We start from the raw sequence: 15,081 nt of genomic DNA on the forward strand, positions 1-15,081 counted from the left end.
CATCTGCAGAGCTGGTGGGTAGAGAAACTGATTCGGTGTGACCCACTGTGTAACTTGGTGTTAAAGTGTAAATTTTCATTTTAAATATGGTAATAATAGTTAGATACATCATTTTGCTACTCATTTTACAGAGATAGTTTAGGACTTTTGAAGTGGGGGTATGAGGTACTTATCCATAGTCAATGGATGACTACAGTAGGTGGTGGTGAGCGTGTCCCCAGCGAGGAGAAGCAGAGAGTTTTACCTGCACAGAAGCTAAACAATGCTATATTTAGAGTATTTTCAGTGCTTCGGCCATTTCCTTTGGGACTACATTTTTGCCACCGTAGAACATAAGCGCAACTTGGCAGTGCACTGTATAAAGGAAATGACCTTGCAATTATGAACACTAGTGCTGTAACCATTAACATTCTTTGATAAGTTTGGTCATCTCCACCACCAATGATGAATCACCCGGTATCTTTAGGTTAAGTGCTTCTGTGAATAACCAACCTGTTCATAGCCAACTGTCTGAGGCTAGGCTAGGCTGAGATTCAGTTAGAGACAAAAATCTGATGCCACTATTCTAGATAACCTAGGACTAATCCCAACTTTCGTATAAATATTTTCCCTTTTAAAAAAACAATACAAACCCACTGGGCATATTTGAAATGTTTGCTACATTCCACTCCGGTAAAGCAGTTGGCAGTATGTAGAACATTAGCTGTAACAGTGAGGGGAAGTCAACATATACAGTCTATGCGATGGACGAGGCATTGCTCTACATCGTATTTCACTAGCATATACCCCTAAAAATAGATGCGTGAGAGCCGGTAAAATGATTCACGATGTGCGAGTAAAGATATAACCTACAGTAATCATTCTGCATGAATGGTTATGGTTATTGACAAGTTAGTACTTAGCATTAATTAATTAGAGACCAATGTAGACTGTTTTTATTTGCACAAGGATTTAATGAATCCACAAAAATAAAACTGCTGTACTGGAATTAATATTAGGCCTTTACTAGTGGAAAAATATATAAAATTATATTGAATATAGTAACTATAAGTAAAATATTATCATTATACTAACAGTTTACTATGAAATTAACATTATACTGCTTGGTTCATTAGTGTTCCTGGCTGTGACGACAGTTGTTTGGGTCACTGGAGACACCTGAAGTCGTATCTGAACTAGCGTCATGGCATTTTTACATACAATACTGTCCTTTCATCTCTTCCCAGGAAACTAAACAAACGCTCACATTTGGCCTCATTAAAAAGCTGGCACTCCCTGCCAGTCAGTCACTGAAGAAGCTTCTCGGAGGAGAGACGAAACATCTTTGAGTATCCTTAGAACACACGGTTTCTTGTGACTCTACCATCCTATTGTACACAAATGAAACCTTTCACATGTGGAAACAAAGTTTTCTCTAATGAAAGTACCTCTGGTAAATGGTGTTGTGGGTTATCAGCAGTTAATAGTGTGTTTGTGAGAACGTAGTGTCTGTTTTGTTTTCTTGGTTCCTAACAGGGCTAAGCTCTGAGTGGATGCTGGACTGCTCTGGGTTTCAGTCTCTTGAGTGTGCTACCTGGCTATTTTATTGCTGGAGGTGATCAATTAGGGCCCTTCTATACAAGGGCTCATTTACATCCTGGTTAACCTTTTCTCATCTACACAAGATATAACAAATATGCATTTCTTGCTTTGTTTTATAAAAAATGTAAAGACTCACTTACTTTGTAGGCCTATATTATATTGACTGCTATATTTTCTGTTTGTTACTGTCATTTTTTTCATTTTACAACAATTATTGCATAATATCTTTTATAAATATTATTTATAATAGGTCTAGAAATTATTTATAGCAATATTTATAAATAGTGTTTATGATAAATATAATTTATAATGTTTAGCCAAATATCTATACCAATTAACTTTTTTTTTTTTTTACCATCTATTGTGTATTGGGTTATATGAATGTGTCACTACAATTGCTTTGAAAAGCATAAATCATCATTTCTCACCATTTGTTTTGATACCTGAATACCTGAAAACATAAATAGTTAATCAACCATGCTGAATTCATTGACATAATACTTTTTTTAGATCAAGTTTTTTGATGATTACCTAATGACAGAATTAACATGGCCAATCCTTCTTCCCTCTTGCAGGCAGGGCAAAGAGGGACCTCTTGGACAACTCACCTGTGTGACCTGCAGACTGATGTACTTTTTAAGCCCCATTTAACATGTATTTCTACAGTATGCATATCACTGTAATTTTTCTGACACTGAGTTGATGATTGTTTTGTACTTAAAAGAGTTTAAAGACGGTGGATCTGCCGGCCAATCCACCCCTTCTTTCATTTTGAATCAACTGTTAGTTAAATATGTCTAAAAATCCTGTCTAACCCAACATCAAGCATTCTTTCATAATAACTACAATGATGATGTTGTCAGAAAACAATACCACATTTGTGAAAAGATCATCATGTTTTTAGAAGTGTTCATGCAGGAAGGTATTATATTATATTCAAAGGATTAAGCCATGTGAATTATAAAGGATGTGGTGGTGTTTCAGGCAGTCAGTTTTCTGCCTTCTGAGCTGCTGAGCTGTTTGAATGTAGAAAATCTTTAGCTGTGGTATTGTTTTGGATTCAAATGTTGCTCCATCCCTGCCCCACTTGCCATGTATCAATTTATTTAAAATAAAATAATAATAATAATTGTAACTGTCAAAAAGTCCAAATTAAAGGATCAATTTACCCAAATTACTAAAAATATGCTGATTCTGAAAAAAAAAAAATCAGTATGGGAGTCATATACCAAGCAAATTGATTCCTAAACTTAGCGAACAGATCAATGTTGTTTACAGTATAGTAGCTGTTTACAGCTCTGTAAATGACACACACATTGCCTATCAGTGTTAGGAAAAATGTGTTTAGAGATATAACTTGTGCCTTAACAATCAAAAAGGAATTGTACAATGGCTCACATGCAGTGACTCACTTGTTTCAGTCTATACTGTAAAGTACAGCACATGGGATAGTCAATTAACAATAACAATAAATATTGTATTACATGACTTAAAAGCAGTTTTTAAATTGACAATTTCCTGCTTTTATTCTAAATAACCGATGCATTATACTGAACCTGTTTGTAAAGTTTCCCCTGAACTTTCATGTGCTCAGTTTAGTTTAGCAACAGGTCTGTATGATGAGCAGACGTCGCTAGATGTAAGGCAGAAAATGTGTATTTTTTTTGTGTGTGAATGGACTTTGAAATCCCAAATGCAGAATTAAATTGTTAGATTTTTACTGTTCCAATCTTAAACTTGAAAATGAACACATAGTATATAACAGAGGTGTGCAACACAGCAAAAATAACCTCCCAATATTTTTCACCAGTTGTGTGTGATGTTAGTCTTCCAAAGTGTGTATATTCCTAAACAATCTGTTTAATCTACTTCAATGTGCACTTTTCCATTTAATCACATTATAATAGTTTGTCAGTGAACTCAAAGGCCTCTTCAAACTCACTGGTTCCACTGATGGAATTTGAATTATCATTTATATCAGTTTTTGATGCATGGAGAAGAGTTTTGTTTTTGTTTTGTTTTTTTACTTCTGTGCAACAGAGGAAAATAAAGCTTGTTGTTGTATTTTAAATGAAATTCTGTATAAGTGTAAATACTTTTCACAGGTCTCAAGGAAGGCCTGATGTTCTGACGCGTCACTGAATGATTTCTGTGATTCAAAGCCTTGCGCAAAGACACTTAAATAGGGTGGGGTTTAAACCCACACCACCCTGCTGCTTTAAAACCATTACTATGAACTTTCTGGACAGACCGTTAATACTGTGAAGGTAAAGGAAAGTAGATTTGTCATGAATAGAAAAAGTGAGGATGTCTGTTTTGAATGAGGGGACTTTTATTTGGAAATGTTGAATGCACCATGCACCACAGGGACTGGTGGGTTTAGATGGACAGAGAGAAATGAAACGATGGAGAATCTTGTCCAAAGTAAAATTAATGCTCAAATGAAGACTTTAGGTTTTTAATTTTGATGTGGTTTGAAAATGTACAGTGTTGTGTCAAAATTGTCACAAATACCGTAAGGGATGTTTCATCAGATGCTGATGTTAAATTTGTTTGTGCCTTGTGAAAATTTAATAAATATAAAACCCTTTTGCAGATCTCTCTATTATATTTTCTACCTGTTGTTTGTTGTTTATACATGACCTACAGTATGAACCACAAGCACATGGAGCTTCAGTAAAACGTCACTGGAATACCTGGAATATACTAGTTTAACTGTTGTTGTTTTTTTCAAAAACCACATACAATCTTTAATTGTTCTGCTAGTCTCTTGATCCTTGAACCTCTGGAGTGGGTGGTACATATAAACACAAGTGACCACACACAGCATCAAGTTCTTTGAGGTGTGGGATCCAGGTAGGATCTGTATGAACCTGTGGAACAAATCTGGTCAACTAAAGACCAAGAAAACTATCATGTCTAAAGTGGGTTCCTAGAACAGCTATCATGATTATATAGTGTGTTATATTTAAAATAGCTCAGCAACAGTCACCACCTCCGACAGATGAATGTAGATGTGTAAATGTGGAGGTTATTCATTTTTAAAGCATTAGTCAAAAGTTATATGACAAAGGCTTTGGAAAAAATTTAAATTTACATACCTCTTCTGTCCTACCTCCACCGTCTGGAGATACAATTAATGAATTCATTAAAGAAATACTTATTCTTATTCAAATATTCAAACTTCATGATTCCCTCTTCCTTGCCAGAAGAAATACATCACTTAAAAATAAAAGGACACAATTCATTGAGAGTGGAATTATATTTTCAACATATAACTAGTTCTACAGGGTGTGCTGGACAGATTTACTGGAAAATTGCTTTTTAAAAAGTGATACCACACCTTACAGCATTACACCTCTTCTTAACATATAGCTTGCATGGAGTGCAAAAACATGTCCACATACAGTATACTACGAGCGATGTCGCCCATGTTGACTGGAGGGGACAACGGAAAGACTAGGATTACCACGTCCAGACTCCAGCTCTGTGCTTAACACACAGACCTGAGATTATATCAGAAAAGACTGATCGTGATTGACTTTTCATCTCACTCTCTGATATAAAGCAAAGAAGGGTATTTCCCTACATGAACTGGAATAAAGGAGGATGAGATGTATTAGCTGGTCTGGAAATGGAGGTAACACTTTCTGTGAGCAAAAAGTCCTTCAGAGACAGAGGTGGTACATGGAGACAACGCTCACCTCGCATTTGGTCTGAATGCACAATATTGGCTGATAGAATGAATCTTCATGGACTCTGGTAGTTTCAGTCTCACGGGCAAGGGGTTTATGACCTTGTCAATCTCCTATGGACGCCCCAAAACGAGGTGCCAAGTTACACGACTTCCAAGGGAGATCCCTGGAGGACAACTACACTTTCTAACCAGGCTGGTATGAGAAAGCAGGAACAGAGTGTGGTCAGCAAGGCATTGGTTGCGAGCAGCAGCACGGATTAGGGCAGACTGGGACTCCTTCCAAACCTGGAGGAACTGCCACTTTAATCTCCTTGACGGTAAAAAAGGGACAGTTGAAAACCCACGGCAACTGTTTGTTTCTCCAGGAGGCGTGACGAGCCAAAATACAGCACAGATGTCTCCAGATCCTGGCTGGCCCGCTCAGTCTGCCCGTTGGCCTGTGGATTGTACCCCGAAGAAAGACCGGAGGTGGCGCCAATGCGCTCGCTATGGAAACAGTGGTCTCCACCTCCCTAGTGGCAACAGCCATCACACAGGAAGGAGGGAGAATGAGCTCTGGCTTGGAGTTGGGACTTCCCAGGTTCAGATTGGCAGGAGAGAGAGCATCAGCTTTAACATTACAAGACCCAGGGCAGTAAGTAAGTGCAAAGCTAAACCTGCCTAAAAACAGAGACCACAGGGCCTGATGAGCATTGGGCCACTTTGAAGGGGCAATATTTATTCTTTCAGCAACCACTGGCGGTGCGGTTCTAAGATTGCAACCAGGTGTGTGCTTGCATGCGTGCTCGCTCGAACTCATGTGCGAGCATAATCCGAAACACAACCGCTTTCATACAGAGATCCCATAATAAACGCGGAAACACCGGCATTCCAGCTGTGGCTTTTCTCCAGACATGTTCAGAATGAATATAAACGAAATGCCGTGTGAGACAGAAACACCATGGAGTAAGAGGCTTTACTCACTGACTGCTAGAAATACCTCCTGCAACACATAGGAAATCAATTGCATATTTACAATATCAGTTTACGTGGTCAGGCAAGTTACTAACCATGAGCCAGTGGTCATAAAAAACCAGGAAGTAACTCAGGTGTCCTCATACAAATATTTAGGTGTCCACATTGACAGTCTTCTTTGCTGGAACACACATGTTGACAATCTGTGTCACAAATTGTAGCAGAGGCTTTATTTTTTAAGGCGTCTAAGGTTGTATGGTGTGAGCAGTCAGATCATGATGATCTCCTACCATGCAATCTTAGAGAGTGTCATCAGATATGGAATTACTGCATGTTTTGGCAACTTAACAGTTACGTTGAAAAACAAGCTTGCCAACATGCACAAAACAGCCATGAAAATTATAGGGAGGAGAGACTATCAGCCTATACAGAGCCCGCATGACCAGGCAGAAACAGAATAGGAAAATTAAATCAGACCCATAACATCCCCTCGTCCCTGAATACGAAACCCTGCCATCAGGAAGAAGACTCCGTGTACCAAAATGCAAATCCAGTCGCCCAAAATTGTCATTTGTGCCAGCCTCCATTAAGCTACTGAACAATATGAAATAGCGCTGTGTGCAATAAATATGTGAGCACTACAGCACTTTACTTGTCATCTCGGTGCAATAGGTCAACGTGCAATAAACATACTAGCACCTTAGCATATGCACTTCACGCAAACTTCAGTTCAGTGGAGCAATGTGCAACAACCGCACTAGCACTTTAATCCATTGTCAACAATGTCCTTTTCCTTCTGTGTTTATATTTTCCTTTTGTGAAGCACAACATGTCAGTACTTGTCAGGTTCTTGTTGATGTGTTTTGTGATGTGTGATGTTTTTTAATGAAGCAACACTGCACTGTGCCCAAGCAGAACTTCCCCTTGGGGACAATAAAGTTAACCTAACCTAATCCCTAGCCGCTAGCTCATCCTTAATTGTCTCAGACAACTTGTGAACAAACACCCTCTTTCAGGCAACATCATCCCATCCAGTCTCTGCTGCCTAAATCCTAAACTCCACTGAATATTTGGCTGTGTGAGGAGTTTATCCTCTGCCTCCCTCTCTTGAACCGGATGATCAACAACCTTTTCTGCTACAAACACCTCATGGGATGAACAAAAGGGTTAACCCCTCTCCCACAATGCTGTAGCCCACTGAGCAGCTTCAATAGTCAATAACCCTGCACATAAATAATCATCAAAGCAACACAAGACTGATGTGTAGCATAAGTAGCTTGCTGCTGTTCAAACACTGACGAACACTGGACAAAAAACTGACCACAGGATTACCAGGACTACAGCTAGATCACCAGAACAGCACTCAAGTACAGGGACAAAAAGGTCAGACTGTTAATAGCAGGAGATAAAACAGCTGCTCAAACTGAAGAAGCTGGCAAGTGAGTGGATACCTGGTTCATTTGTCCACTTAGCTGAGTGACACTAGTGGAGAGAACGTATGGTGTCCATTTCCTCATGGAAGATCTTCTAAGGTTATCCAATGTGCAAACCTTGAGTAGTTAATGCTTGTTTGACTGTGTCCGTGTCTGCTGTGTCTGTTACGGTTTGATTTAGCTCCAACACCACCAGAGTGCCAGAACAATCTGCCAAAACGTAGCAGGGGAAGCAGTGTATTTAACCAGGAAGCTGATGAGATAATTGGATCAGGTTGGGTTGCCCAGTCAAAAAAGTCAGTGCAGATTTGCAACCTGCAAAGCGTGATATGTCTCAGGCCCAACAGTTAAGTTGCCCACCTGTTGAATGGGTTCGTAGACTTAGAAGAAACTAATTTTTTTTTTACATAACCCAAAATCAATGCCTTTAGTTTTGAACATATTTAAGGCTAATTTATTTGTTCAAATCTAATCATATACTATATTCAATCTGCTAAATAAAAACTTTAACTCATTTAATTCATGCTATGTGGTTGCTGCATAAGATACAATGAAATCATCAGTTTACATTGTTATATGTTTAAACCTCCAGTAAATCACTTTATCTTCGTCCTTGTGTTTCATTTATTATGTTTCAGAGGTAAATCAATCCACTGAGCTGTATTTTAGTTGTCCAAAAAAGGACCATGGACCTCGTGTGTCTGCTCCTCTCTATTTACACACAACTGACACATATGTGGAATACATATGTAATTTATATAACACAATAACAAACAGCAGTGATACAAATTCTAATAAATCCTGTCACTGCTGCGGCGACTGATGGTGCATTCAAGTGGTGTCGGGAATAATTAGAATCTTTTTTCCTCCTTAAATCTTTATTGCAAAAAGAGAAATAAAGTGTACAGGGGACATAAATAAGTATACAGAAAATCACATATTGTATATACCTATTATGAAAACATATAATTTGTAATATGGTTAGCTGTTAGGTCGCTGTCCATGTAGAGTGAACCAGATGTCTGTGTGTTGTTTATCTGCTCTGATAGTGCTAATCTAACACATCTTCGTAGTAGCGTCCACGTTGATTCCACATTCGGATTAAATCTCGGTACAAAATCATAATCATTGCCGATAGCAGTGAATGCATCTGGCGCGGTTAAATGACGTCACAAATGCGCCAACGTAATATACACGTGAAGCTGTGTGGCTACAGGCTACAGAACAACTTGTTCAGTTGTTTGGTTTATTTTCTTGGTTTGTCTGCCTCTCTGTTTTTGGATATCAGGGAGGTGAAGAACGTTTAAAAGGTTTCGTTCTTCGTTAAAGTGAAGAAGCGACTGGCTGTTAAATGCTGCCAGCTAGCTTCCTGCAAAGAGCAGCCAACAAGCTAACATCAACAGCTAGTTGCTACAGCAACATTAGCCTGCAGACATAAAGTCACCTCAGCTCTTTACAGATGGCTGCTGATAGCGTGAAAAGTGAAGCTTCAGCCCAGCTGGAGAGTGATAATGGAGATGCAAAGAGCAGCCAGAAGGCGGTGAGCAGTAACGGAGAAGCTGCAGCAGAAACTCTGTCCAAAAGGCAAAGGAAGAAGCTTCTGAAGCAGCAGAAATGGGAAGAAGAGAGGGAGCTACGAAAGTAAGTAAGCTTGTTTGAACATTGCCAGCAGCGCAAGCATTTCTGCTTTGCACTGCAAAGGTGCCCACACTGCTAAGTACTGTTGTAACACATGACATTTGTCCTTTTTAAACTGAGTATCAAGTTTTTCCATGGTAGCCCCAGTGCTCCCTGCATGCCAATCTCCATTCAAAAGGTTGGCAATTTACTATTTGGCCTTAATAAGTAAATAAAGTTGAAACCAATGAGGCTCCTTTGCAAGCAAATATAGAAAGCTTGGCTCCTGCTTTCTTTACTTGCTCTACAAAAAAAACTCATAGAGCATGGACCATATCCCATGTTAGTCCTATACCTGCCCAATTTTATTAACCTAATGTGTCTTTAGTGTTGTCTTATTATTACAAACAAAATAACGAGAAATGTTTTTTGCTAAATGAGTCAAGGTAGTAAATCTCAGCTGACATCAGGCGGAAGGCTGCGTACACCCTGGACTCGGGTACACACAAACACCTAAGGACAATTTCAGAGTCACCAATTAATCTAGCCTGCATAACTTTGGAAGGTGGGAGGAAGCCGACTAGGACGACCAATTTTTTGGTGTCTTTAAATAATATTACAAAGAGTATGGTCTAGACCTCCTATGAAAAGAGTAATGAGATAACTTCTGTAATTAACTGGCGCTATATAAATGAAATTGAACTGAAACGAAACAGCACTCGATGATCATACAGGTTGTAAACAAGCCAGCAGTTTATCCAGTTGATCTAAACCACTTTTTTAGGAGTAAAACGGAAATTGAATGTTCCTGAATTTTTCATGTTAATGAGTTAGTGACATAACATTAACGGAATAGGCTGCCTATTTTGTGACCCAGCGTTTCATTTGCATACACCTCAAGTATACAGAGATACGAATACCCAGGCTACTTAAGGAAAAATCATTCCATAATATGACCATAATTGGTCTATATTTGGAATACTGTGTGTCGTAAATTTGAGTCATGGACCAGTAACTCAGTTAAAGTCTAGCGTATCAAACCAATTCCATGGAACAACCAAAACCAACAATGAATTGATTCAACTAACAAGTAGGATGTATTTTTTAGATACTTGACCACACTGCAGACTCCTGCATTGTGTCGTATCATTGCTCACACTTGCAGTATCTGTCCTGTGTTTTGTGCTGCAGGCAGAGACGAAAGGACAGGAAGCAGCAGCGTCGGCTGCAGAGGCAAAATCATCCGGAGGAGGAGGAGGGAGGAGAAGCCCAGAATGTCCGGAAACGTCCGCGCAGAGAGGTGACGCCCAGCTCACTGAGGCTGGTGGTGGACTGCAGCTTCGACAACCTCATGCTGATCAAGGTGAACACCTCTGGGTAACACTGTGGAGGGATACTCACCATGTGTATATTGAGATATGAACTGGGGGACTGACTCTGCTGACCGATAATCTTGTCACGTCTTTAGGATGTCCGGAAGCTTCACAAACAGATCCAGCGGTGCTATGCTGAGAACAGACGAGCCTTGCATCCGGTGCAGGTTAGTGGCTGCTGACTAATAAAGTAGAGACAGTCCTGTCTGATGTATAACCACTCCTTTCACTTCTCCAGTTTTATCTGACAAGCCTGGGAGGACAGCTGAAACAGAGCATGGATGAAAAGGACAAAGGATGGGTAAACTGGAAGGTAAGCCTGATCCTGAATGATGGTTTACACTGATTTGAGTTTTTACAGCCAGGCAGCTCTTCTTCACACTTTGCAGTCTGGCTTATGTTTGGGACACATCATGCACTGAAAATACCGTTTTGAAAATTCTATTTTTTAGCCAAGACCCTTTTTTTGCTGACAGAATAGATCTACACTATGATCTGCACTTTTTTTCATTGTAATTACTTACTTACTACAGATTTTGACCCACAGGAGAGAAATGGTCATTGGTATATTCTTAAATGTTAAAAGTAATGCTAAATGCATATTTTCTTTTCTGTTTTATAATAATGGACTCACAAAGAGACACACCTGAGTAACCTTGTTAAAGCAAGAAATCCTCATACTTATTTCCAAAGAGAATCAAACATTTGGTCATAATCTAACACTACTAGTTCTGTTGTGATTCATATCACATGTATCTACATAAATGCAGTGAATATTTTGTACAGTATCTTCTGCAACAGCTTTTACGCTGTGGTGATTAGGGGTGGGAATCTCTAGGCCCCTCACGATTTGATTACGATTCAGAGGACTATGATTGAATTATAAAACAATTATTGATGCATCTTGATGCATCTTCTATACAGATATCTGGCAAATTACCAAGTAATTTATTTGCACATTAAAATCCCAAAGAAACGTCTCCTCTTAGCTTAAAAGGTTTACCTAATTTGCTTTACTAGCCTCTGTGGTCACCATCCTTTAGTCTGCTCTGCAAGCTTTCGTTGTCACTTTCTGCTGCTCGCTCTCTGACTTTCGCTCACCCACACACTCACTACACACACATCACACACTGTTCCTTAAAAGACCTATCTTACACTGCTCTTATAACAGCACCTGTCTCGTAGATGTCTTTTGCTGGCCAAGCATTGAGTGTTACCTTGCTGACAAAGTGTGAGAGTGAAAATCATTAGTAGCCCATTTATATTAATGATCATGTGGAATTTTAGTAGCAGCGCTCATTAATTCAGCAGCAGCGGTGTGGCAAAAATAGAGGGAACACTGGTCTCTGTTATATGCATGTCACAGACTGTCCTGTCACTGCACTCCCGACTTCTACCTTTCCTCCACGATGCATCTAAGAATTGACCCCCTCCCCCCCCCCCCTTAGTAGCGTTGCATTTATTCACATACATTTTCTTATTGCTATAATTTTGACTTGTGTTCTATATTGTTGTACACTATGCCTAACTCTGCGGTGTTGCATAACTGTGTGTGTATGTGCATGCTGCTGCTGTGTGCAGGACATTAGCATTAAAGCGGAGCACTACAGTGACGTTGTGGCGAAGGAGGAGCTGGTCTACCTGACGTCCGACTCTCCCAACGTGCTGGAAGAGCTGGACCAAAAAAAAGCCTATGTTATCGGAGGCCTGGTGGACCACAACCACCATAAGGTCTGTGTGGCTTCACAGCTGCAGTACCACGCTGCTCAGGATTCCTTCAACCTTAAATTGCCAACCTTTTGAACTGGTCATGTTCTGTCTGGGTCTTGCTTGCAGGGAATCACCTTCGAAAGGGCGAAGGAGCTGGGGATTGATCACGCCCAGCTTCCCTTGAGCAGTTTTGTTAAGATGAACAGTCGGAAGGTTCTGGCAGTCAACCATGGTAAGGACTAGTATAGTAGTATAGGACAAATATATGAGACTGATATCAGTAGTAGCAGTGTCTGAGGGGGCCAGGCTTAGCAAAGCATCAACTGACCAATCTTTATTATGTTGCTGGTTTTAAGTTTCCTTTCATCCCTGCTGCAGTGTTTGAGATCATTCTGGCATACCTGGAGAAGGGCAGCTGGCAGGAGGCCTTCTTCACCGTCCTGCCTCAAAGGAAAGGAGCAGTGGCCGTCGACCAGGACGGAACAGCAGTACAAGAAAAAGAGGAGGAAGATTCAGACTCTGACTCTGACCTCGACACACCAGACCAAACTGAAAAAACTGCCTAAAACTTAGTTCACATGGACTACTTCAAACAAAGTTCAGACATCTGCTGTTATGGCAAAAATGCCTAGATATGTGATGCTAAGGCTATTCATGAGAGAATGTTTCTATTAACAAAGAATTTATTTCTTTCAAATTTCAAAATGCTTATCTAATGTTTTTTATTTTTTAAAAAGTTATTTATTGAAAGTTATCCTTTGTGCCTTCTGTAATGGCTAATGGCTTAGTTGAAGATGTACAGCTATTATTTCACTTAAGAAAATGATTTATACTTCAAGTTGTATTCCTTTTTTTTAGAGTTCAAAGCTGAAGCTGACAGAGCTGTTCCAAACGGGCTCATTTCAAAGGAAAAAAAAAGATTTAAAACAGGATAAAGTCAGCACATGACCGTGATCATCACTGGCCCTGGAATTCCTGGAATATTATGGATTATTTGTGAGTAAAGTCACAAAATAAAAATGGAGGGATTTGATACATTCTATGAGGAAGTTGGGGGAATTTTCAAATTGATCTTTGCAGATTAATATAATGCTGAAACTAGTATTCTTATTTTGCCAATGGGGCGAAGGTTCATGTTTGAATATTAAAAAAATGACATTCAAATGATTGCAGGAAATCATGAAATAGTAGACAAAAATGGGACAATGGATCTTCCTTGAGAGTGGGGTCACCAAGGACAGGGCACGGTCCCAGACTGTTGCCCAGTTTGCCTAAAAGCAGCGAATGAAAACTGCTATCTGAGTGAAGTATTTAGTCCTTAAGAAAAGTGCATATTATTATTTACATTGAACAATTTTAAGGTAATATAGATGTGTTGTGAGGTTAACCCAGGGACAAAACTCATTCTAACATGCACGAGAACAGGGTGGATCCTTTTGCACCTGAGGCCAAAGCTAATTTGATCAAGGTAAAAGAGATTATGACAATGAGCTGTGCTGCCTGAATTCACTGAGTGTAGTAGAAGGTGTATTTATACATCCTGTTCCAGGGCCCCTGACAAGTTGAACTGAAATGAGAAGGACCTTAAGGCAACACCTGCATTATTACCTGATTTTGAGGCCCTTTCTCATGAGGGGCCCATGTTAAAATGTAGTTGTGAGGCCTTTTTTCATTTTATACGTTGCTTACATGGTGCATTACCAAAAACCCAACCAGTTGACTAAATAATATATTCAGAGGTTATTGGGGGCCCGCAGTTTAGTCACAACTAGAGCAACAAATAATGAACTACATGACGTTATCCACGTATGAAGGAGAGCGAGTTCCTGGCTTTATATCGGTTTATATAACTAAACCCGGAAGTTGTAGTATCCATGGTAACAAGGTAAGGTGACGCTAACCAGAGGAGAGTAACGTCACCTTTTATTCAGCTGAAGCTGCAGAGGGTTCGTCCGTATTATCACCTTTTGATAGAAGAGTCAGATGTCTCGAAAAGCACTAAAAGTGGTGGTGGAATTAAAATTCAGAGCGGTAAGCCTTGTCGTTTTCTGTATTAATTCTTTAAGTTAAACGCCCTCCGGACAAGTTAGCCGCTAATTTACACTGGGTTCTGTAAGGAGAGAGAGACACATCAGACACCACTCCACCTAATGTTAGTCATTTTAATATGTTTTTACCTGCATAAAGTTACGTTTGTTAGCGCGGGACTTACAGTGCTGTATGCATTGGTATGTAATGCTCCAAATACTGTATGTTTCAAACAGTTGTTAACGTTAGCTAAATTTAACCTTTCTTTGACTCACCACCAAGTGTGTCTGCGCAACAGCTGATGTTGTGTATGAAACAAAAGGGATTTAATTCACCTACTGGTAATGCAGAAAAACGGAGACTGTTGCAGAGCGCGACTGTGGAAGGGGGGAGGCAGAGGGGCACTGTGACCCCCCATAATTAAGACTTGGAGACCTCCAAATAGGGTGACCAGACTTCCCAAATAATCCGAGACAGTCCCGAATTAAGAACAGTTGTCCCGACTCCTGTCCGGTTTGTCCCGAAAATTAGACCTAACATGAGCTTTGATTATAGCCTACTTAAACGTGCTCATTTCCCCTCTTTGTTTTCTTGTGATTAGTGGAAGTGACAGTCGAGAGGACAGGGAAAGTGTAGGTTCAGGGAGCCACAGTGGAGAGACCCCCCCCCCCCCCCCCCCCCCCTCCCC

At 39.9% G+C, this 15,081-nt stretch overlaps 2 protein-coding genes across 3 annotated transcripts in view; both read left to right on the top strand.

Annotated features, from left to right (window-relative positions):
- The first annotated feature begins 8,832 nt into the window (after nucleotides 1-8,832).
- trmt10a (tRNA methyltransferase 10A) lies at nucleotides 8,833-13,203 on the top strand. Its single transcript, XM_046065628.1, has 7 exons — nucleotides 8,833-9,306; nucleotides 10,474-10,645; nucleotides 10,751-10,822; nucleotides 10,894-10,968; nucleotides 12,237-12,386; nucleotides 12,492-12,597; nucleotides 12,744-13,203. Exons 1-7 carry the CDS (start codon nucleotides 9,125-9,127, stop codon nucleotides 12,929-12,931), a joined length of 945 nt encoding a protein of 314 aa, XP_045921584.1. The 5' UTR covers nucleotides 8,833-9,124; the 3' UTR covers nucleotides 12,932-13,203.
- A 29-nt stretch (nucleotides 13,204-13,232) lies between these two features.
- Nucleotides 13,233-15,081, top strand: part of spata6l (spermatogenesis associated 6-like) — a 20,909-nt gene continuing 19,060 nt past the window's right edge. Inside the window, exon 1 of one of the 2 annotated variants that reach the window (XM_046065626.1) lies at nucleotides 13,233-13,361. Coding sequence is in view for 1 of the 2 variants with exons in the window: in XM_046065624.1 (XP_045921580.1) it covers nucleotides 14,349-14,396 (48 nt within the window). In the remaining variant the exon portion in view is untranslated. Of the gene's footprint in view, nucleotides 13,362-14,241; nucleotides 14,397-15,081 lie in introns of those variants that run through there. The other variant, XM_046065624.1, reaches the window with a different exon arrangement.

This window comes from Micropterus dolomieu, linkage group LG12, assembly GCF_021292245.1.
Source record: "Micropterus dolomieu isolate WLL.071019.BEF.003 ecotype Adirondacks linkage group LG12, ASM2129224v1, whole genome shotgun sequence".
NCBI lineage: Eukaryota > Metazoa > Chordata > Actinopteri > Centrarchiformes > Centrarchidae > Micropterus > Micropterus dolomieu.

Bases quoted from the DNA above. Each gene is read 5' to 3' on its own strand.
- trmt10a (XM_046065628.1), top strand. From the start codon at position 9,125: ATGGCTGCTGATAGCGTGAAAAGTGAAGCTTCAGCCCAGCTGGAGAGT. The intron at 9,307-10,473 runs GTAAGTAAGCTT...TTTGTGCTGCAG, and splicing joins GAAGAGAGGGAGCTACGAAA to GCAGAGACGAAAGGACAGGA. The intron at 12,598-12,743 runs GTAAGGACTAGT...TCCCTGCTGCAG, and splicing joins GGTTCTGGCAGTCAACCATG to TGTTTGAGATCATTCTGGCA.